The 22,585-nt window shown below is 57.8% G+C and overlaps 1 protein-coding gene across 15 annotated transcripts in view; it reads right to left on the bottom strand.

Annotated features, from left to right (window-relative positions):
* Positions 1 to 22,585, bottom strand: part of CAMTA1 (calmodulin binding transcription activator 1) — an 894,146-nt gene that overhangs the window by 253,602 nt on the left and 617,959 nt on the right. For 13 of the 15 annotated variants that reach the window (XM_060283626.1, XM_060283601.1, XM_060283647.1 and 10 more), the window contains one exon: positions 4,235 to 4,306. The exons of the other annotated variants lie outside the window; for them this stretch is intronic. In XM_060283626.1, the coding sequence (XP_060139609.1) occupies positions 4,235 to 4,306 (72 nt within the window). The remainder of the gene's footprint in view (positions 1 to 4,234; positions 4,307 to 22,585) is intronic. 15 annotated transcript variants of the gene reach the window in all.

The following is a 22,585-nucleotide window of genomic DNA, read 5'->3' on the forward strand; positions in this document are numbered from 1 at the left end:
CCCAGGGGCCCTGCTCGGGGGGACCCCCCCCCCCCCCAGTCCTGGTATTTCTGCCTCGGGAAAGCCTGCTCTCAGGACGGGGTGGGCAGAAGTTGACCACGCTGAGGGTGAAAGGCCAGCTGGGGGCCCACAATCCAACAAAGGGGTCTAGAGCCTCAGCTCAACCCCCCAGGCCTTGCGAGCCAGGTGGGGAAGTACGGCTCTCACGGGCACTTGTCGGGGAGACTGGGCTCTGCCCGAGGAACACTGGGGTCTCCCTCCTGCCCTGGGCAGCGAGTCCTCTGGCTGAGGCCTCCCTCCACTCCAGGGTGGGGAGCTGTGCAGGGCCAGCACAGCATGGAGTGAGCTCCCTCGGTAAGCTGGCTCTACGCCCGCAGCCCCTGCACTCTTCTGCGCTGCCTCTGTACTGTGGCACTCGGTGGAGACAAGGCCCCTGCACCCGCTGTTCCTGGGGGTTCTGGGCTGGCAAAGCTCAAGGTCAGGCAGGAGGCAGGGTGTGGGGTTGAAGGGCAGCTGCCCCTCCGTGACTGCACGGCCTGGGACCAGGTGCTTGAAGCTGTCTCTAGCCCCTCCCTATAAGAAGGGTAAAAATGGCCGCCCGGGGAGAAGAGACGGACGCCCTGGGAGCCTGGTCTTCTCCCGGGTGACCCGGCGGCCCGTGGTGCGGGGCCGGTGCACTGCCTGGCCCAGAGTCAGTACCCGGGGTGGCCGGGTGCCAGAACTTGGAACCCAAACGTCTGCCACTCTCAGTGATCCAGGAGCCCCCAGTAGCGGGGTCCCCCCAAAGCCCCAGGGTCCCTGTATTCGCACAGCAGCACTCAGGGGCCTGCAGGCCTGTGTGTGAGCTGCGGGGTGGTCCAGGGAGCAGCGCCCGCTGCCTCTGGCCCCGCGAGCTGGTCTCAACAGACACGCAGCCCCGAATGAATGGTGGTGGCAGACACACAGGACACACCCCCTGCTTCACTTGAGCGTGGAAAACATTCATTAAGCATTTTAGAGGACAAGGGCAAAAAGAAAAACACTCATTAGAAGCAGAAATAGTTTCCAAATGAGCCATACAGAATCTGCTGGCAAGTCTGGCCTGACGTGGGGGCTTGTCCTCCTGGGGGAGCGGGCAGGGGGAGGAACGCACAGAAGGAGGGTCTGTGGGGCCCCAGAGGGGTCACAGAGGGAGGCAGGAAGGCCCGAGCCAAAGCACTAGAAAATCCCAAGAGGAGAGGCCACGGTGGCAGAGACGGAGGCCGAGGAGCCTGGCTGTCTGGCCCAGCGTCGGAGCGGCCCAGCCTGCAGGAAGGGCTGCACTTCCAGGGCCCCAGCAAGGCTCAGGGCCTGGGAGGATGCAGTGATAACCATGTTCAAGGCCACGGGAGGCAGAGGCAAGAAGGAGCCTGATCCCAGCCCGGCTCCATCGCTGACCGGCTGGGTGACCCTTGGCCTGACCCTGCCCTCTCTGGGCCTCAGCGTCTATCTAGGAAATGCAGCAGCGGAGCATGGGGCAGCCTATAAGGGCCCTGCCAGCCGTGACACGTGGAGCCCTCAGCGGGGCTGCTGATGCGAGGAGAGGAGCTGCGTGCTGGCGGCAGCGGGGGCTTCTCAAGGCCCCAGGGCCGATTCCCCAAAGGCCCCGTAGAAGCAGCCTGAGCTCAGGTCCTCTGGGGTCTCGAGATGCTGCCCGTGCAGGTGCCCACGTGGTGCCCACGGGGCACGGCAGTGACCTTAGGTGCCACGGCTGAACGGGCTTCAGTCCCTCCACTCTAGGGGAAGGCTCTGGTTCCTCCGTGTCTGCCGGCTCCAGACAAGTCCCGGAGCTCCAGGCTTCCGGTGGCGGGACTTGCGAGGCGCTAATTGCCTTGGCTTTTCTCCTCAACCTCCTCCTGCCCAGAGCTGACCCGGAAGCAGGAGCCCCCCCGCCCGTGTACCTTCCCGCTTTGTCACCTGCTCACAGAAACTCGGGGACGCGGAGGCGGGGGTGGAGAGTCAACTCCCCAGGGACCCGGAGAGAAGATAAAGATTCAGATTAGCCCTGGAGAAACCAGATCTGTGATCCCGGCCTTTGGGGAGACTCGGGTTCCCCGCCAGCTGGAAGGTAACAAACCCAGACGCACACGAGTCACCCCAGGTATGTCTCCAGCACGCAGCGGCCAGGATCGGAGCACCAGGGAGGGGAGGGCTGGGGCAGGGGAGCAGCGGCCCCCCACTCGTTGCGTGGCCCCAGAAACGAGGCAAGGGCAGCGCAGGCTAAGAGGGACTTGGCTCAAGGGGCCTGAGTGAGTGGAATCCAGTTTGGGGAGCAATCGGCTCAGACTCCAAGGCGGCCCGGTGGCGTCTGAGTCCGGGGAAGGAGATCTACCGACAGCCACAGGTGCCTGAGGGAATGCAGGCGTGGGGGTGGGAGAGGGGTCTGGAGGAGAGAGAGGAAGCAGCCTTGGAGAGCCGACAGCTGGGGCTGCCGGAGGGCCGAGCTGGCAGGAAGCTGGCCGCGGGGGTGTGGCTCCCTCAGGAGGGCAGCAGCCAGGCTGCGCAGAGAGAGCAGAGCAAAGCGCTGTTCCGATGGGGCCTGAAAGCTGAAAACACCCGCGTGGGACCCGAGGGGGTGGACGTCCAGGAAGGAAGGAGCTCACAGGGGCTGCTGGAGGTGGAAGTGTTTCTCTGGCAACACAGAGGTGAGAAAAAGGGACTAAGGAGAACGGTTGTGTCCTGGAGACACAGGGACATGTTCTAACTGCACCAGATCTCTGCTGTCAAGGAGGAGCCCACTCCCACCTCCTGCAGCCACGGAGAAGACCCTTGACCAAATGGCAAAATGCCTTGGGTCCATTCTTATTAACAAGACCTGGAAAGTAGCATCCCAGGATTACACTGAAGGTCCCTTTCACAAGGATGCAGGGCTGAGCAAGTAGAAAGGCAGGTGTTACCACGCCAACCTCCGAGGGGGACAGACCCGGGAGACTATAACGGGCAAGGCGTTGGGGAAGCCGCGTCTGCAAGTCAGCACCTCGTCTGACGGTCTCAGGTGCCACCCGCCAATGAACTTGAACCACACACAATTGTTTCTGGGAACTGAGGAGAACGGAAGTGTATGGCGGCGCGGGCAGGGGGTTGGTTGGGGGAGGTGAGGGCGAGTTGATGGACAGAGGGCCTGGTCTAGGTGTGGACACTGTGGCAGCCCTTTGCCCAGCAGACACCTTCCAGGCCACCTTCCCTGGGACCAGCGGCCCTTCTGCACTCCATGGCATGTGCAGCTCTCTCCTCTCAGAACACGTGCCATGAGCATTGGCGGGGGGCTTGCTTTCCCAACTGCTGGACCCCTCCCAACCGCGTCCCCCAGGTCAGGGAGATCCCCAGACCCCTGAGGCCCAGGCTAACTTGGATGCAGAAAGTGAGACCTCTGGGGGGAAAGGCCAGAGGCAGCAATTCCTGGGCAGAGGCAGTAGGAAGAAGTTGGAGTGATGCTGCCGGGGCCCCCCGGGGATGTGTTCTACAGAGAGCAGCTGCAAATCAGAGGTCGAGCTTTGGAAAGGACCCAGGTCCAGGCTCGCTGGGCAGACCCCTCAGACCTTCCCACTCACAGCAACACCTTCCACAAGCAAGACGACCACCAACACAAGCAGTCGGCTGTTGGCTGGGCGGCCTCGGGGCTGTGCTCCAGCACCATGGACAGAGATCTGGGAGCCAGGCCTCCCCTGGAGCTTTGGCGACTGGATGGCTACTCCACCCCTTTCTCCATCCTGCTCCACAGCAGACATCACAAATCGATTACAGAGCTCCTTCCCTCTGAGCCAGGAGCTCCTGGTCTCCCAACAGCCATCCCAATCTATCCAACTACAACTGGCACGACTCTGGGAGCTGATTCTCCACGTGTGCTGACGACTAACCCACATGCGGTTTTCAGTGCAAAGGCTTTTCTCAGTCAGGGGCAGGTTGCCCACCCAGGCTTTTTCCTGTCCTCAATCAGAGGAAACTGAGGCACCCTGGAAGCAGCTGGCAGGATGGTATCCTCATGCGGCGGGCAAGGACGCCCCCCACCAGGCTTCCTCCCCTTGCTGGCATCTGACATCACACCGGGCCGGCCCCGAAGCTGGCCTCAGCGCCACACGCCGACATCCCTAGGAAAGCTGGCCAGGGTGCCAGGGCCTGGGACCGCCGCACGCAGGAGCCCCACCCCACTCAGCTCCCTCCGCAGACCCTTCCCCAGCACCGGAGACGGAAGAAGAATCCAGTCCCAGCCACCTACCTGAAGGAGCCAGTAGCACCTCCGGTGGAAGGTGGGGATGATGGAGGAATGGACATAGCAGCCGTACAAGCACTAGGGAGAGAGGAAAAACGAGAATTCAGTTGGAAAGAGGGAAGGAAGGGAGGAAGACGGCGCAACAGAGAAGGGGCAAGAGAGGGCCGCGGACGCTGCCACCACCCCAGGGAGACCGAGGCGTGGGCGCCTCCGCATCCGGCTCCAGGACCAAGGCTAAGGTCTGGGGCACACCTAGGAAGCACAGCTGGGAAACGCCAGTGGGCAAACATGGATGGACAGCTGGGGTGCTCACCCTTGTGAGGGCCATGGCGGCACGTGGGAACCCGGAAAAGCCAGGGGCCACAGGAATGCACATATGTATACATTTTGCCTATCATTTGAGGGGCTGGGGTTTACCCTGACGTTCATGCATAGAGCCTGGGTTAAGACCCCTTGGTGTATGGGGAGGGACGGAATTCATTCAAGCACACACACACTCCAGACCTTTCCCAGCCAAGGAGGGCCGTCCCTGGCAGCCCTGTCTGGTAGGAGCTCCAAGGCTGGGGGGCCAGGGAGGAGCAGCACCTCCTAGGACTGACTTCCAGAGTTTGGGACCCTTTGTGCACACCCCGACTTGCTGGGTTTTATTTACAGTTTTCTAGTCACATTTGTGTTTGTTCCAATTATAAACCTGCATCTTTTACAGATGGATTTGGTTTTAGAAACCAGCTAGAGTCAGGTTGGAGAAGAAGGTGGGTGAGGATTTAAGTTCAGGAACAGCATGTAGAGGGGACGTGAGGAGGGACAGCTCTCATGCAGCATCTCACTTAGATCCAGGAGGGTGGAGCTGACCGGTGGGACAAGTCAGGGGAGCACACTGTGCGCTGGGCACCATGGGGGCTTGCCTGCCGGCAGGGGTGAGAAAAAGGGACTAAGGAGAACGGTTGTGTCCTTCCTGAAACTGAATGCTCAGAGTCTGAGTGGGAGGAAATTTGGCCTTTTCTTCTTCTTTTTTTTTTTTTTTTTGCAGTACGTAGGCCTCTCACTGCTGTGGCCTCTCCCGTTGTGGAGCACAGGCTCCGGACGCGCAGGCTCAGCGGCCATGGCTCACGGGCCCAGCCGCTCCGCGGCATGTGGGATCTTCCCGGACTGGGGCACGAACCCGTGTCCCCTGCATCGGCAGGCGGACCCTCAACCACTGCGCCACCAGGGAAGCCCTTGGCCTTTTCTTTTTGAGCCTCCAATTCCAAACTAGAATGAGCTCCTTCTATTTTCCTTGGAGTTCCCCTAGCTTCCCAAAGCACACGTTCCAGAAGGGGTGGGGCAGAAAGAGAAGGCAGGACCACAGAGCCTCAGAGGATGAAGGATGTGCAAGGTCTTCCCTTCCCCTTTCACTATAGTCCCCCAACACCGACACCCGTTCTGCAGAGACAAATGGCCGGCAGCTCTGCATTTGCAGTTTTCATCAGATATTTTTCACACTCCCAAAAAGACCAGGTGCAATTTGGTTTGACTAGGAGTCCATTTGAGCCTTGCCTGTCTGATTAACAGAGTTGAAAGAGAAATCATTTTGGACTATGGGATTCTGGCTGCAAGAAAATCAGATTTCCAATATGTTAGAACTTTTACAGATTGCTGTCAGCTGGGACTTAAGCCCTGTACAGACCAAACAAACAAAGCGGAAATTAATTTAAACGACTCCCTTGCAATTCTTGCCCACGAAATGTATTTATTATTAAGAAGGCAATATTCTTTCCTGACTTTTCTGGTTTCCAATAAACTGTGTGTTTCTTTCTTTAAAAACAACAACAACAACAACTGATAGCTCATTCCTTCTTGCCAAAGGAGACTCGTGTTTGGACATTTTCTGTGAGCGTTTGGTTGCAACGGATGAGCAACCCACCTGCAACTTCCATCAGCCCTTTTCCTTTGTAATTGGGGTGTTCTCGTGGGCAGTTGCGTTGCTTTCACTCATGCAGTGAGCCCGATGGAGGGAGACAAACTGTTGAGAGAGGAATTCTCTCCGTCTCTTTGAAGTCAAAGGCTTCCCATCTGCTCTTCCTCACTGTTCGTCCCTCTCGAGAGTTTGCCGTGAATGCCCTGCTTCACCTGTCTCTTTCCCTTTCTACTGCTTTTTCTTGAACTTGAAAAGAACACGGTTGATTTGCAGCACCAACTCCCCCTTCATTCAGTGCGTATCTATCTGTGTTGGGCTGCGGCAACCTTGAACCTCGTACTAAGGAGTCACTGAGACTGTACTGAACACCCACTGCGTGTCCCTCCTGTGAGAGCCCAGGAAGAAAGCACAGCCCGTTCTCCCCCAAGACACCCCAGCACCCCCCTCTCAGGCACCCTCCCCACCCCAGAACCATCCAATAAACAGAATGATGTTAAAAAGAAAAATTGCTGTTTCTACATCAAGGCTCACGCATTTTAATCAGAGGAACCCTCGGGGCCTCACTCAGAACTTAGTCTATTTTTAGATATTTACTGTAAACACCCTGGCGATCCGATGTCTCTGGTCTCCACAGATGAGAGCCACAATCTTAGGAAGGGGGGAGAGAGGTACCCCTGATGAGGGTGAGCCAGGTCAAATGGCATCAAGGGAGGAAGCTCCCCAGGGAACCCCAAGGGCTCAAGAAGCCCGAGGGCCACTGGACCCTGGCCCAGCGCGCTGGTCACCCCGTGGCTCACTTGTCCATCTCTATTCCCTGGACGGGGACTCCTGGCAGGCAGGACCTTTGAGTGAAGGGGGCCCACAGTTCCCCACCCAGTACCCTCAGGACACCGGTCTCTGCAGCCTGGTACAGAGAATGATCCGGAGACGACACGTGTTTAATTTCTGCTTGTGGAACTCTGAAGGCTCAAGTCTTTCTAAAAGACTAGAAAACCATCCTGAAAAATGGCTCCACGTTTAGTGCTTAAATGGTTGAGCTTCAGTTTCAGGGAAAACTGACAGGTGTTGGGTAGCTGGGTTCCCTTGTCTGGAAGGAGGCTTCTGGTGCCCAGTCTTGGTGAGCTAGAGTCAGCAAGGGAGGATTTCTGAGCGAGGGATCCCGCTTGAAGTGGGAGACCTGCTGTTCACCGGGTGGAGGGCCCCTGTCCTGTCCGGCTGCAGAACAGGCACCGTCCTATTTCTGTCTTCTGGGTTGCTGTGAGGGTCGAGAGGTGATGCCTGTGCTGGGCTGCCCAGGACAGCAGGTGAGAGAGGGTTCAGAGGACGCTACGGGGCTTGCAGGGGAGCACGGTTGAAAGGGAAGAGTGAAAGAGAGTATTTCCAGCTTCAGGAAATGCACGTGGGGACAGGAGGTGAGACACAGCGGGCTGGGCTTGAGGACCTGTAAGGACATTGGGATGGACTGGAGTGTCCACTACACGGGGGCGTGGAGAGAGGCAAGTTCTGGGGAGACAAAGCGGGTCAGGTCACAAAAGGCCAAGGACGTTGGCTTCACCCTGGGGCGGCTGGGAACAAAGGAACATCTGCGTTCCGAAGCTCACTGTGGCAGCCGTGTGGCCAGGTACCAGGGTCGGGGAGGGTGGGGGCACCAGGTCCAGTCCTGAGTCCAGGTGGCATGCTGGGACCAGAGGCGGCAGCAGCAGAGAAATGGAAACATTGGCAGGGGTAAGGATGACGCCCAGCTTCTGGCTGTGCAGACAGGTACACAGGTACACAGTGGTCCCACTCACAGGAAACCCTGGGGGTGCAGCAGGCTGGCCGGGAGGGGCTGATTTCAGATTTCTGAGGAGCTCATAAGGTCCCCAAAGGGGAGACGCACAGAAAGCAGTAAGTTTCTGAGCTCTGGTGCTGGATCTGGGCTGGCAACAGTGACCTCCACATCCTCCGCACAGGGACGGCTTTGGAGTCACACGGAGAGACCCAGAGTGGGGTCCATCCACTCAGGCTGGTTTCTGCAGCACAGAGACATGCCTGCTGGCTCAGGTGGACAGAGCAGGTGAGGCCTGAACTTGCAGGTGCTCCAAGCAGCAGGCACATGGTGTGCTGGGCTGCCTCACCGTGTGCCCACGTACCTCACAGCCCCAAACCACCCATGGCCCCGTCCTGCTCCCACTCTCTCTGGCCAGTTCCCATCGTCACCACTGCCCTCACACTGGACCACGTCTGCCCATTTCCAGTCCTCACGACAGTGTCATCACCAAGCCAATCGGGGATTCATTGCACACTCTCTCACGACGCAGCGTAGCAAATCCATTCCCTTTAACCACTAATCAAGAAAGCAATCAACGTCATCTGTCGTCATCTGTGTTGTACAACAAATTCCTGGTGCTTTTGGATCAGGCTCTGGGGGTCCCTTGGGGGGTCCCTGGGTTGAGCTTTGCATCTGGGGGCCGTGATATGCTGGGAGGGAGAGTCACATCCTGCGGCTGGCGGATGCAGCTGCGTGTGCGTGTGTGTAAGCGGGTGGGTGCACACGCGTGTGGAGGTGTGTACGGGAAAGCACACCCTGGGCCCCTTGTTTATGTGTATCACATAAAACAAAGAAAGAAAAAGAGAAAGCAACCAGCTGTTTATAGGAAACTCAGGAGAACGTCACCCTGTAGCTGAAAGCAACGTTCAAATTCGTTCTATTGGGAAATGAAGGTCTGACATCTTCCCTTTAAGGTGACAGTGGAGCAAGGAAGAGTTTTTTTCTTAAATACTCAAAATCGCTTGTATGAGTCTGTGGGGATTTTTTGTTTTAAATAAAGAGGAAAGATAAAATTACAGGGGAAACCAATAGCAAACAAGAGCTCCCTGCAGTTCAAAACATATGCTTCAGAAAGGGACGTTTCTGAAGAAAGCATCCGCCTCAAACCCCCTCAGAGGGATTTTTCCCCAACAGACTCAGCTGCCGGGGGTCCCCTGGGGACCAGGAGGTCCATTAGGGCTTGATACCCGATGGTCTCGGTGGGCCGAGAAGGGAGCATCTCAGGTGGTGAGCGCAGCGTTACTGGTGGGGGGCTGGGACTGGACAGTGGGTCCCCTTTAGCTCCAGCTCTCAATGGCTCTGAGAGCTGAAGCTGCTTCTCCATCTCTGTCTCTCTGTCTCTCTCTGGCATGAGCTCAGCCCTCCCATTGTCCCCTCCGCTCTTGGCTTCTGCTCTAGGAAGTGGCTGACTTGCTGTCCCCACTTCCAGGCTCTCGCTCATAATGTCCCACTCCCCAGGGCGGGTTTCGTCCTCTCCTGTGCAAACCCTACCCTGCCTGAGTCTGTCTCAGACTCTCCCTCCTCCAGGGAGCCTCTCCTGAGCCGGCCAGTGGGAGGAGCCCCTGGAAATGACCCATCTGGGATCAGGGGGCCTTGCGGTATCATAGACACCATCTCTGTCACCATCAGCTCACCTATCGCAGGGGCTGGCAGGCTTTCTGCAAAGGGCCAGATGGTAGCTGTTCTCGGCCTCGTGAGTTAGATGGTCTCTGCTATAGCCGCTCAACTCTGCCTTGCAAAAGCAGCTTAGACGACAGGTAATGAATGTGTCCCCAAACTTTACTTATGGACGTTGTAAATTGAACTTTGCATAATTTTCACCTGTCATGAATATCATTCTTCTTTTGATTTTTTTTTCCCAACCATTAAAAAAAATGTGAAGACCATTCTTAGCTCACGGGCCACACAAAAATAGGTGATGGGTTGGCTCCAGCCCCTGGGCCATAGGTGGCTAACCCTGACCCTTCAGATTGGGAGGAACGTGAATTGTATGGTCCTTTGTAAAATTCCCTGTGGTGGTTTCCATGGAGCAGGGGTTCAGTGAACTTTGGTTGATTTCCACACGGCGTGAACTTCGACGCCTGGCGAGGGGGGAGCAGCAAAGGCCCAAGTGCATGGAAAATAATAGGCTGTACCTTTAATAAACACACTTAAGAGTGAGCATTGAACAGTTATCTTCCCACCACCGTCTACAGACAGCTCTCGGAGGACCTGGTTGTCTTTCGAACTAGACTCAGTTGTGGGTGTTTGTTTTCTGGCCTGAGTGTGACGTGTATCACCTCAGTGTGAGATGAGACCCTCGGGCACCGTGCTTGGCCTGGAGGACTTCCTGGCATGGAACAGGTGCTCAGTGAAGTCAAGGCTTCTCTCCCTGTCAAGTGCCTTCACTTTATTAACCAAGCAGAATTCAGTGAGATAAAGGGCAGCTGAAGGCAGGATTGGAGATGTGAAGCTGCCTTACATCCCATGGCCTTGATAAAGCCTATGAAATTTCTTCTCTGGGGAAGACCTTTTCATTCTGTTTCGGGGGCCCCCTCCCACAGGAGACAGGGAACCCCCAAAGCCAAGGCTTGCTGTCTCCCTCCTTCTCTGGGGAAACACGAGCCCAGCATCTTCCTCGGTGGACCGGGGGGAACGCACATCCCTAGCCCCGCCTGACAGCCCTCTCTAGAGGAGGGTGTGGCTACCAGGAGTCACGTGAGGCTGTTCAAATTCCAATTCTGATTCCTATGACGTAGAAGGAAATAAAACAGAAACTCCAGTTCCTCGGTTGCACTAGGCTCGTTTCAAGGGCTCACCTACCACACGGAAGGAGCGGCTATCATGTTGGACGGCTCAGAAAAAACCATCGTTCACGGAAGTTTCTATCAGACACTGAGGCCCCGGAGAACGACAGTGGGGCCCGGTTCAGGCATGTTCAGCTGGGCCTCTTGGAAGCTGAGACCCCAGGGCCCAAGATTTGGGGAAGCGAGGGTTTGGGGGAAGAAGTGGAGGTTGGGACTACGGGGTGGCAGCTCCACTTTGGGGAGCTGGAATGTTTGGAGGTCGGTACCTGCTTGAATCGGTCCGGGAGTGTATCCCCGAGCCCCTGTGCTCAGAAAACCTCGCTCCCCGGCTCCGCCCCGCCCCATCTCCCCACCAGAACCTCCTCGGATGCAGGGATAATACCTGCTTCCCCGAGGCTAGAGTGAGTGTAGCAGGGGTCAATGGTTGGTGCCGGGGCCAACGTGTGTGCTGACGGCTGAGAGGACGCCAAGGGTCTGATGCCCTGTCAGGTCAGGCTGGAGAGGGGAAGAGGGAGAGCTCTGCAGAAGGACGGGATGAGGGCAGTGTTCAAACGCAATGAGGCAGGACCTCTGCAAGACTGCTTCACGGGTGGGGGCGTCTGCCATGGCGGGGACTTGGGTGCGAGGAGGTGAGGGAGGCAGGCGCCGTCTTGGATTGCCACGGGTGCGGGGGGTTTTGGTGAAGGGGCAGGGGGGTGGCAGCTTAGGCTGGTCCAGGGATCTGCCTGGTCCCCACAGTGGGAAGCGGTCGCCATCTCTCTTGTCAGTGTGGTCAGCTGCCAGCTGGGGAGCTGGTCAGTCACAAATCCCCTCTGGGTCTCAGTCTCCCCAGACATGAAGCAAAGAGACTGGACCAGGCAGGCCTCTACGGTCGCTTCAGCTGCGACGCCGATGCTAGAATGCTTGCAGCGAATCTCATCCCTAACCCTCCTTGTGAGGGTCCCTCTGCTACTTCCTCTGCCGATGTCCTGCACCAGCCCCCCAGCAGCCAGGCCACCGGCCAGGGGACCCAAGACTTGGGTTAGACTCGTGGCGGCGGCCCGCGCTCTCCCCCAGGGGCCTCGCCTCTCTCCCCCCGGATCGGTGACTGTCTGCACAAGGCAATCAGAGTGAAAATCGATTTTTAAGGTGCCTGGTTGATCTCACACACTTGAATCTAATGCACACGCGACAAAGATGAATAGATTTTAAGATGTGTCATGGCATAAAGGTGACAGAAGAGAAAGAGATAATAGGAGGGAAGGCAACATCCACCAAGATGACGATTTAATCCTGCTCTGCAGCGACGAAGGGGCAGGAGCTGTTTACTCAATATTCCAGGCAGGGCAGGTGAAGATTCCAGTGCTGGGGCCAGATGGGGCGACAGCCACACTCTCCCAGAAAGGGCACCCCGGGGTGGGCTGGGCCTTGGCTTCCGTGTAAGAGGAGGGCGTGTCAACCACATTTCCCTACTGTCTGCTCTGTGCCTGGCTTGAGCCCTTGCCTGCAGGACCCCCAGTCTGGTGGTAGAGAGAGAGCCAAGCAAACGAACAAAACCAGATCAAAGCAGCCCCGAGGCTAAGTGCAAGGTGCTCCGGGAGAGGGTGTGATGGAGCCCCCAGAAAGGGAAGAACCCCCCTTTTCATGCTGAAGATCGCCAAAGTCACCTAAGAGGAAGTGGCATTTGTGGTGGGTCCAAAAGGGTGAGCTGGAGTTGGCCACGCGGACAAGACCAGGCCAGGTGGACTCGAAAGGGGTCTTGCGCAGAGGAAGCAACCTGGGCAAGGGCGTCAGCTCCTTCCCAGTTTTGCCAGCGTTCCTGTCCAAATCCTCCGTGCGGGACAACACAGACGCTTCTATCAAATCCCCGATCAGACACGTTGACAAGTGGCGGCAGATGACTTTGCATTGGAAGCAAAGGTGCTTGATTTTCATGGCTTTTCCTTCCCACCAACCTGGACCCTGCATGTTAAAGCAGGTTTCCTGGGAAGACGATGGGAACTCAAGGAACAAGTACAGGAGCATGGCTAGAACTCAGATCTGATCCCACAGGTTTCCCTGCCTCCCTCCCAACCCCCGGCCCCCTCTCTGTCTCCATCTCTCATCTCTGTATGTCTTCCTTGTGTTTCTTCCCTCCCACTACCGTTGGGCTGTCTCTATGTGGCAGGCAGCTAGAGTCCCATCATTTCAGCTGCGACCCAAGAAGCAACAAAGCCTCTCTCTTCCAGATTTGGGGTGACAACACCAGGGAGGGACCCTCACCTATCTGGGCTGTGATCCCAGCCCTGGGACTCTCAGTGGAGCAGGAAGGCACCCGAGTGGGCAGAGCTGCAGGGCTCCCAGGCTGGGGTAAAACACCGTTCCTTGCTGCCAAACTTTGGACATGCCCTGTAGAAGCAGGAGCTCTCCAAAGGGCAGGAGAAAGTAAGAACCCTGCAGCACCTTCCAGATCTCCCCAAACCGGTGGCAGCTGCTGCAAGGGTGCAGAAGTAGGTCCAAGCAGCTCTGCTTCCCAGACACCTGAAAGCCGGAGCAGATCCTGGAAGGTACTGAGAAGATCTCACGCGGGGACAAGGTTGTGGGTGGGGCGGCGACACGGAGCTCCTCCTGCCTTTTGTCTGCATTCGTCCTGCTCAGAGCATCCCCTGAAGGCCAAGGCCGAACAGGCCAGTAGTCTGTCCAAAGTCACGTGGTAGGAAGAGGCAGAGGAGGACTCAAGCCCACCCTCGCCTGGCTCAGAGCCCTCGTCCCTCTGCCCCGGCATGCCCCCCGGATGGCATCACTCAGGCATCCACGCCAATGGCTGAGGGTCAGTCCTTCTGCAGGGCCTGCCCCCATCAAAGACAAAGGGATGGATTCCTGGGCTGCTCCCAGGACTGTCCTTGCTGGAGGATTTTGTTCGTATTAATCTAAGATTAGACCAAATGATTCAATTCACACGCTGCCTGCAAAAGCGCTGGGCCTCAGAACTTGTTAAATAGTGAATTGCTTTAAAATTAGTTTGAGCTAAATGGATTGCAGTCTGATTCGGCCTTCGGGGTTGGGTGACAGGAGAGATCTGGAATATTAGATCAGCATTGACCCGGCCTCCTTCAACGGCATCTCCCAGAGCCTGAACCCCTGTCTGCAGATGTGGGAGCGGGGGTTCAGAGATGTCCACACCTTGCCCAAGGTCACAGGGATGTGTCCTCAGAGCTGGAGGGATTGGGGCGGCAAACTTCCACCCCTCCCAGATGGGCAACGTGCCGGGGACAGAGCCAGGAGACCAGGGCAGTGCCTGGCAGGCCCGGGACACGTGTGACCCCACCCCGTTGTCCTTCAGGAAGCACCGGTGGGTCCCTAGTCTCTGGAGACAGGCGAGACCCCTCCCCCAGGCACCTGCATTGGTGGGAGCTCAGAGGAGGGGCAGCTAGGGGTAGGGGATGGCGCCTTGGGCAAGCAGAAAGGGCCACGGAGACCCTCTAGGTAAGGGCTCTGTAGGGGGGAGGACAGGGGGGCTGTGGCCCCAGGGAAGGATGGAAGCACCCCAATGGGGGTGCAGTGGTTTAGGGTCCACCACCTCGTTTCTTCCTGGCCCCTGGTTTGGGTGGGGAGCGGTGAGAAACACAGGGGGGTGGATCTTGGAGAGAGGCACTCAGTTCTCACACTGGAGCCTCCCCCAATAACTCCACGGAAAGTTCTAGACCATCTGTATAGCACAGGCCCTTTCAGTAGCTATAAAGGAACGTGAGGAAGAAATGAGGGGCAGAGGTGAGGGTCAAGGGGACAGTGTGAGCTCTGGGAAGCCCCTCACTGCCAGCCTTTTCTAGGGACCGGGGAGGTGACAGTCCGGCGCCCCCCGCACACCCACCTACCTCTGCTCACCTGGGCCCCCTCCCCACGGGGGGCGTCTGGGCATCTGCAGGAGGGGCGCATGTGAATAGAGCCGCTGCAGCCTAACCAGGACACAGGAGTGAGGGGCAGGCGCGATAGGAGTTAACTGGATTTTTAAATAAAAATCATGTTTAAGGATATAAATAAAAACCCCTGGAGCTTCAGCTTTCTTGTTTTGGGGGTTCCAGGATTAATAAACTAGTGGGCATGAAATGGAATAATAGCTAAACATTGATAATAAGGTAAATCTAGGGTTAGGGAGGGAGCTGAGGCCAGTCACGGATCTCCAGCCGCAGATCGGAGCAGGAGGGAGGGGCAGCGGTTTAACCCTCCGTGGTGTCTCCCAGCAGCTGTTCCCATCGGTTCGGCTCCGTGACCCCGGGAAGGAGCCTCTGCTGGGGTCCAGTACAGGTACGTGGCCGCCCTCACCTGTCCACTTTCCCGCCCCCTGGGGACCCTCAGCCGGGTCTATGTGGTCTCCTCTCCCTCTCTCCCCACCACTTGCCAAACTGCTCTGGGGAACCCGCCGCCCGGGGCATTTCAGTGTCTCAGAAATCCCTCCGGGCACCTGGTTCCCAGGGTCCCCCACTAGGGTGTTCATTCACCCTCTCTCCTCACGGGGCGCAGCAGGCAGCTCAGCTCAGCATCAGCCATCCTGCCAGCAGCAGGAGGAACTCCTCTCTCTCTCCCTCTCTCTCTCTCTCTCTCTCTCTCTCTCTCTCTCCCTCCCTCTCTCCCTCTCTCCCTCTCTCTCCCTCTCTCTCTCTCCCCCTCTCTCCCTCTCTCTCTCTCCCCCTCTCTCCCTCTCTCCCTCTCTCCCTCTCTCCCTCTCTCTCCCTCTCTCCCTCTCTCCCTCTCTCTCTCTCTCTCTCTCCCTCCCTCTCTCCCTCTCTCCCTCTCTCTCCCTCTCTCTCTCTCCCCCTCTCTCCCTCTCTCTCTCTCCCCCTCTCTCCCTCTCTCCCTCTCTCCCTCTCTCCCTCTCTCTCCCTCTCTCCCTCTCTCCCTCTCTCTCCCTCCCTCTCTCTCTCTCCCCCTCTCTCCCTCTCTCCCTCTCTCCCTCTCTCTCCCTCTCTCCCTCTCTCCCTCTCTCCCTCTCTCTCCCTCCCTCTCTCCCTCTCTCCCTCTCTCCCCCCCCCCCAAGTTCTGATTCGGTTACCTCCCCGCTCTGAGGTTCCTGTCCTTTAACCTGTTTCAATGTGTCTAGGCTGTTTATATCCCAAATACTTCCTAAGAGTACTGGATGTAAATAATAAATAAAGTGAAATTTCCTTTCTCTCATCAAAGTGCATTTGCTGAGACCTGTTTCCTGGAACCCTGCCAAGTGGCTGGACCTGATCTTGAAAGTGGTTTATACTGACTGTGGCCCCCCTCCTCTGCTCTGTCCCGCCCCCCTCTCCCTCCCACCTTCTTTCCACGAACCAACGGTTTCAGAGCCCCTGCATTTTTCGCTGGGCCCCCCTGCACCGAGGACTCTGATGAGAAAAATGAACTCCCACAAGTATCTCTTGGTCTGGCTGGTGTTCCCTTTGCCAATCGGCCTGTTTAGGCTGACACAGGGTAACGGGACTTGCACATTTCAGCCTAAGTGGTTACTAATTGGCCAGGGGACATTGAGCCTCTGAGGGGGCCATGGGCTGTGTCCTTGGTGCTAGGAGCTTTCAGTGTACATTCCCAGGTAGCTGGCCTTACCTTCTCGTCCTCTGTGCCTCGGTCCCCTGTTTCCAGAAGGGCGGACACCCCAAAGCCCCCAGAGGCCATTCTGGATGGTACAGAGGGCAAGAGCTGCCCGGGACGCAGCTGGCCCTCTGACAGCCGCCCTGCTCAGCACACGTGGGGCTGGCATTCCTGGCTGTAATTATTGCTTCGCTCCAGAACCTGCTAGAACCCAGCTCCCAGCACTGCCCCATCCAGGCACCCATGACACCATCCAGGTACCCAGGGTCCCCTTCAACACACACAGCGGCTTGCAGCCAGGGAGCCCAGGCGAGGAATTCTTGCGTAAAGCAGGCGATGGGGTTGTGTTTATTAAGAAGCTGGAGGGAAACTCCAGGACGAGTCTGTGGCTATGTTAATGCAAGGCTGGGCTCCATGCCAAGACAGTAAGTGGAATCGAATTCCTGAAACCAGCTTTAATCAGCAGATTTTTAAGGTTAGAATTACTCTCTCCTCTCAAAGCCTTGCCAAGGTTAATTCGGGCCTGAGCATGCAGAATTAATGGGCTGGACACAGGGAATCAGCCTTTTCCCATTTTTTTCTCAAGTTCACAAAACATCCCCACAAAAGAGAGAGGGCAGTGGGGCAGAGCCCACCTGTGAAAGGAGCTCCCCGCATCAGAAATTCGATCCAGGGGCCGAGTCAGAAACACACACAAATGGGATCACGCCAATGGCCAGTTCCGGCCAAAGAGAGATGCCAGGATGGGCAGGGAGTCCAGTTCTCAGGAAGCTGAGTGAACTACCAAGTTGGGTGAGCTCAGCCGCGCCCTGACCCCTAGAAACAAACGTGCTGAAGACATCTGCGCTCTCGGTGTCTCCCGGTGCCCGAGCACAAGCCGTGCTCCCCACCCTGGTGGCATTTAGCAGCTTATGAACCGTGGCCATGTCACTGAGTCTCCCTGAGCCTCAGTTCCTGATCTGATCCCCCTCCTTCTTGGGCGGAGGACCCTGGTGCCTGGAGGCGGGGCTTGGGTGCTGGATCCAGATCTGGGTGTGACTCCTGCACACCTGGAGATATAGCACAATGACTCCAGGAGGGAGGTGGGATGGACTTGGTGACTTTGAATCTCAACATCCTGGTTCATACAAGGCAGATGGACATTGACCCCAATCCCGCAGGCTTGTTGGACTAAATGAGGATTACATGACAACGTGTTTGCAGCAACCGGCACAGAGGAGGTCTTCAATAAACAGAGGCTCCCCCAGTTTCCCCAGATACGCCCTCCTTCTGCGATCTCAGGATGCTATTCCACAAGGATGCCATCTCACCTGCGCCCATCCCTGGGATCACAGCGGTTTCCCCTCAGCCGCCCCGACCCTGCTGAAGCTGTGTGTGTGTGTGTGGAGGGGGTCACCCCCATCCTTTCTCTCCAGCTTCCTCAAGTATCCAGGGCTCGTTTTAAAATAAGCAGCAGCGGCTGAGCTGCCTAGAACTGGCCAAAATGGAAATGGAAGAGGGAGGGGGCAAGAGTCAGGAGCTCCCGGGGACCTGGAGCTGGAAGCCCTCCCCCGCACTGGATGCGCGCAGGGACCCTCCTGTTGTGCAGAAAGTGGATCGTCCTGGATTCTGTCCAGGCTTCCCTTGACATTCCCAGCTTTCCTCCAGACCGGCCAGACTGACTTTTATGGAACAAACCGCACACCAGGACACCTTTCCTGGCCCCGGCCTGGCCTTGTGGGCCGGGCTGCAGGGAGGGGCTGAGGCCTGTAGGAGCAGAGACCCCTCAGCAGCCCCAGGGGAGATGAGGCTCCTGCCCGCCTCTCCTTCGCTCTTGCAGGGTGGGGGGCTTCTACCCACCACAGCCAATGCCTCTCTTCTGCCCGGAAGTCTGCTCTGCGGGCATCGCCTTCTACTCTGGAGAGAGGAGGGAAGGTGGGTGGGTCCCGACCGCTGGTCAGAGCACTGCCCGCCCGTCGGGGACCACCAGAGTGGAGGAAGCAGTGCAGGGCCAGCGGACCCGCGGGCACACCTCGGAAATGGCCCCCACAGAAGCCTCGTCGCCCATCACCCCACCCCAAAGCCTGCCAGCTCCCTCCTGCCAGCCCCTCTGCTCTACCTGTGCTACCCTCTTCACCTGGCTGGCTCCACGGCTCCACGGCCCCCTGGCCTCCCCGCTCAACAGCAAGGATGGTGTTTCACAGACGAGCATCTGATCCCATCTCTTCTCTACCGTAAATCCTGGAGGCGGCCACCCCGCCCCAGGATAAAGTGCCAACTCCCTGCCCACCTGCTTCGGTCTGGGTCCCACTTACTCCGTCTTGTTCCTCAGAGCACAGCGCCCCCCGCCAGCACATCCACTCCTTGAAGGGCGAGAGTCCTGCGTTTCCTCGGAGCCTGGCGCTGTGGGTGGCTTGGAAGTCTATTCAAACATCCCACTTGAACCTCGTAGAGGAATTATTTCCTGGTCCTCAAAAAGCTAAACATAGAAATACCATACGACCCAGCAATTCCGCTCGCAGATATGTACCCGAAGAATTGAAAAAGGTACTCCCACACTCATGTCCCTAGCAACACTCTTCACGGGAGGTGGAAACAGGCCCCCCGGGGACGCACAGACAAGCACAACGCAGCACAGCCACACCAAGGAATGTGGTTTAGCCGTAAAAGGGACGGATGCGCGGATACACATTACAACTCTGATGAATCTAGAAAACAGTCCTCTAAGAAACCAGGCCCCGAAGGTCACAGACTGTATGATTTCCTGTATGGGAAATATATAGATGAGGTAAATCTATGGAGTCAGAAAGCAGGTGGGGGTTTACCGGGGGCTGGGTGGGGGGGGGAACAGGGAGTGGGACTGCTGGCCGGCAGGGGGTTTCCTCTGGGGGCAATGAAGACATCTTGGAACTAGACAGAAGCTGCCCAATATGATGGATATACGAGGCACCTCGGAATTTTACACTTAAAAATGGTTCATTCTATGTTCTGGGAGCTTCACCTCAATTAAAAAAAAAAAAAAACCAAGACAGTGGCCCAGGCACAGACGTGGGATAGGGACCCCACTGTACCCAGTCCCCTGGGGCAGCTGCCTCAGCTCCGGGACCTCGGAGGATGGAGGAGAGAGCGGCCCACCCATGAGGCCACCTGTCCAGCCGACACACGCTAGCCGAGCACCTACTGCGTGCCGGGCCCTGTTCAAGGTGCTGGGGACCCCTTGGGGCTCCAGACAGGGCTGACCCAGCCTCTGGGGCTCACGTCCCGGCATGGGGGCTGGTCTGCCCTTCCTGCCTGGTTCCCTGCCTAGCACCTGCTGTCTAGATCTCAGCCCTGGAGCCGGAGTTGCCCTGCCTGTCTGCATCCTTCTCCATCCATTTCTGAGAGGCTCATCTTCTCAATGATGCGGTCCCCTCCCCCTGGGTGTAGACTTGACCTTCCATTTCCCCCCTGTTGGTCCCCCCTCCCCCCGTATCTGCAGAGGCCTGGCACAGAGGAGGTACTTGGAACGGCCTGTTGTCAGAACCCAGCTGGGAAGAAACCAGGATTGCCAGGGGACGGGCTGTGGGATGTTGGTTGGGGGGTAAGGGGGCTGGCAGGGACGCCCGCTGCTGGAGCTCCACCCGAACTCAGCCGTCTACACCAGGCCTTGCTAGGAGCCTGCACAGACAAGGAAGGAAGGAAGGCATGGAGGCTTTCTGCCCCTTTGAAAGGCTTCTCAAGGAGGTTTGGTCTCATGTTCCTCTACGCCTCCCAATCCTGGCACCAAATGTTCTAGAAAAGCTGTTTGGGCTAAGGACCAAAGGAGGAAATATCCCTCAGGAGAGGTGGAGCCTGAGCTTCCAAGTGGTGTCGGCAACCCCCAGGCAGAGTCCAGACCCCCCCGGGCAGTGCTGCCGCGGGGAGGGGGGCCAGCTGGTGCTGGGGTCGGGAGGGGGGCTGGTGGAAAAGAGGCCCATGCGGGTGGAGCCCAGGGGCTGAGCTGTTCTGGGCCATCTAGGTAGCCACAGTCCGCCCCACACACTGTGGTCTGGAGCTCTGGAAATCCACCTTCCAAAACCCAGCCCTGTAGGTTCTGAGAGGTGCAACCTGCAGGTGAGAACATCACGTAAATGGCTCTCCCCTGGAGTGGGGCAGGGGGAGGACAGGGGCCGGGGCAGGGGGGGCTCTCACCCCCTGCCCTGCATTTTACCTGCCTCGTGTTGGATCTTCGGGTTCTAGGGAGAGAGAATGCAATATTTTAAAGTGTGTAATGACATGCTGCATGTGGTACAAATTTCCTGGCTGTATAAAATGGGAAAGAAACAGGTTTTCTGTCGCCTGAAACTATTGGGCAGCGTTAAAATACGACTCTTCAGAATCCAATATTCTGCTAACCTGCACGGGGCGGTATTGAATCCTGCAGGTAGAGTCGGGGAGTGGTGGGGCTCATAGCCCCGGGCACCTGCGGCTAATTCAATGGCTCCAGTTCTGCATCTGGGCTGATTACAAGGCCCGTGGGCTGCAGTGGCTCCTCCCCTCTCCCCTCCACGCTCCTCCACACCAAAGGGGGTGCCGAGGCCTCAAGGGTCCTGTTTCCCCACTTGCGGCTGCTGCTAATGGAAATCTCTTGTGTGACGTCACGCCTTCTGCGTTCTGCATTCAGCTCGGCCACTGGGCTCATCTCCCTGGGCTTTTGTGTCTCTGGCCACTGTTACCTGAGCAAGTGACACTGCACGCTGCCTGCTAGGCACACATCGCCCCTCTGTGCTCACAACGGTCCTTCAAGGAGGGAATTAGAATCCCACTGGGAGGATGGCCCAAGCCTCAGAGACACCAGGACTTGTCCAAGTTTAACAGGGATTCGGACCCAGGGCTTGTTGGGCAGCCTCAAAGCTGGTGCCTGTGGCCCCCTAGTGGGCCGCATCCCTGCTGGACCAGATGCTGGGACTTCAACCTTAGCCCCTCTCTCCAAACAGGACCCCTGGCCTTAAAGGTAACATGACGGCAAGGCCAGAACTGAGACCCCTTCTCCGTCTTATCCCTCAGCTACCTCTCCATTTCAAAGGATGGCGTCAGAGGCCTTTCACAGCCGGGAGCTGCTTTGAGAGGGGATCCCAGCATTTTCTCAGGCCTGTTTTCTAAGAGAAGAAAGTGAGGCCCCGCAGTGAAGGGACAGTGCTGGGCGGTGGCCTGGCCTGTTCTAGGCGCACGCTGGCTGCGTCTCTGCTCAGCGCGGGGACCGGTATGCCTCTCCCGATGCTCGCACACTGTTTCTGTCCTCCCCGATGGGAAGCAGGGGCCTCGGGTGGGGAACATGCCAGTGGGCCCCACCCCCCACCAGCTTGGGTGCAGTTTCAGGTTAAGAAACCCTGGCTCCACCCTGACGAGGGATCCAGGCCGGCAACCATCATTTCATCAGCCCCATGGCTTGTCCAGAGACCTGCCCCCCCATCCCTGGGGTGAGCCTCTTCACAGTTTTCCTTAAAAACAGGCAAACCAGCCATCTTCCCGGGCCAGCAGCGCCTTCCAGCAGCTGCCCTGAGCCTCTGGCCCAGTTCCCCCACTGCCGCCCACCCGCTGGTCCCAGACAGGCCGTGCTGCGATCAACAGTCGCAACAGGTTACTGTTCGTCTGGGGAAACATTTCGCTTCTCTGCCTTAGAGCCATTTTCCATCCACGGGTGCACACTAGCCCGGACGGCAGAGCAAGCAGGACGGGTGAAGGCCTGCAAAGGGGCCCCGTCCCCACTCTGGAGCAGAGCGCACCGCCTCTGCAGGGGACCTCAGCCGGGTGCCCACCCCCTCAGAGGTCAGGCTCTCTCCCAGCACGTGGGCCTTCCTCCAGGACGTGGAGGCTCGAGAACACTCCAGATCCACTGAAGCGTCGGATCTTACACCTTCCTGCCTGCCAGCGTAAGGAGCTGGAGCTAGAGCGCTTAGAGCGGGAGTCCTGTATCAGGATTCTGCACGGGGAGCCCCTGCCCCCAGCTCCATGCCTGCTGCTGGTAAAGGAAGCCCGTCAATCCTCGTGGCCTCCTCCTTGCCCCGAATTTGCCTGGGGAGGTGGGGGGTGGGGGAGGCCTAGGCATGGGCATCCAGACTTTCTACTCTGCAAACACCCAGGGCTTGTGTGAGGGGGGAGGGAGAAGAGGGTGGCATAGGAGGGGGTCTGCTCACCCGCTGGGAGAGCCCCCTGCCCTGTACCCGGGACGCTGGAAAACCAGCCGCTGCCCACGGAGAGCTGTTTCTGCCCCGCTTTGGTAGACCAGATGCCCGTTCAAGGAACGGCGGGGCTATGGGCACAGTTTGGGGAAGACCTGGAGAAACACCTCCCACCACAGCCCCCAGAAGGGACCTGAAGGGTTTCCAGCCCAGCCACTG

The sequence above is a fragment of the Globicephala melas genome, chromosome 1 (assembly GCF_963455315.2).
Source record: "Globicephala melas chromosome 1, mGloMel1.2, whole genome shotgun sequence".
Lineage (NCBI taxonomy): Eukaryota > Metazoa > Chordata > Mammalia > Artiodactyla > Delphinidae > Globicephala > Globicephala melas.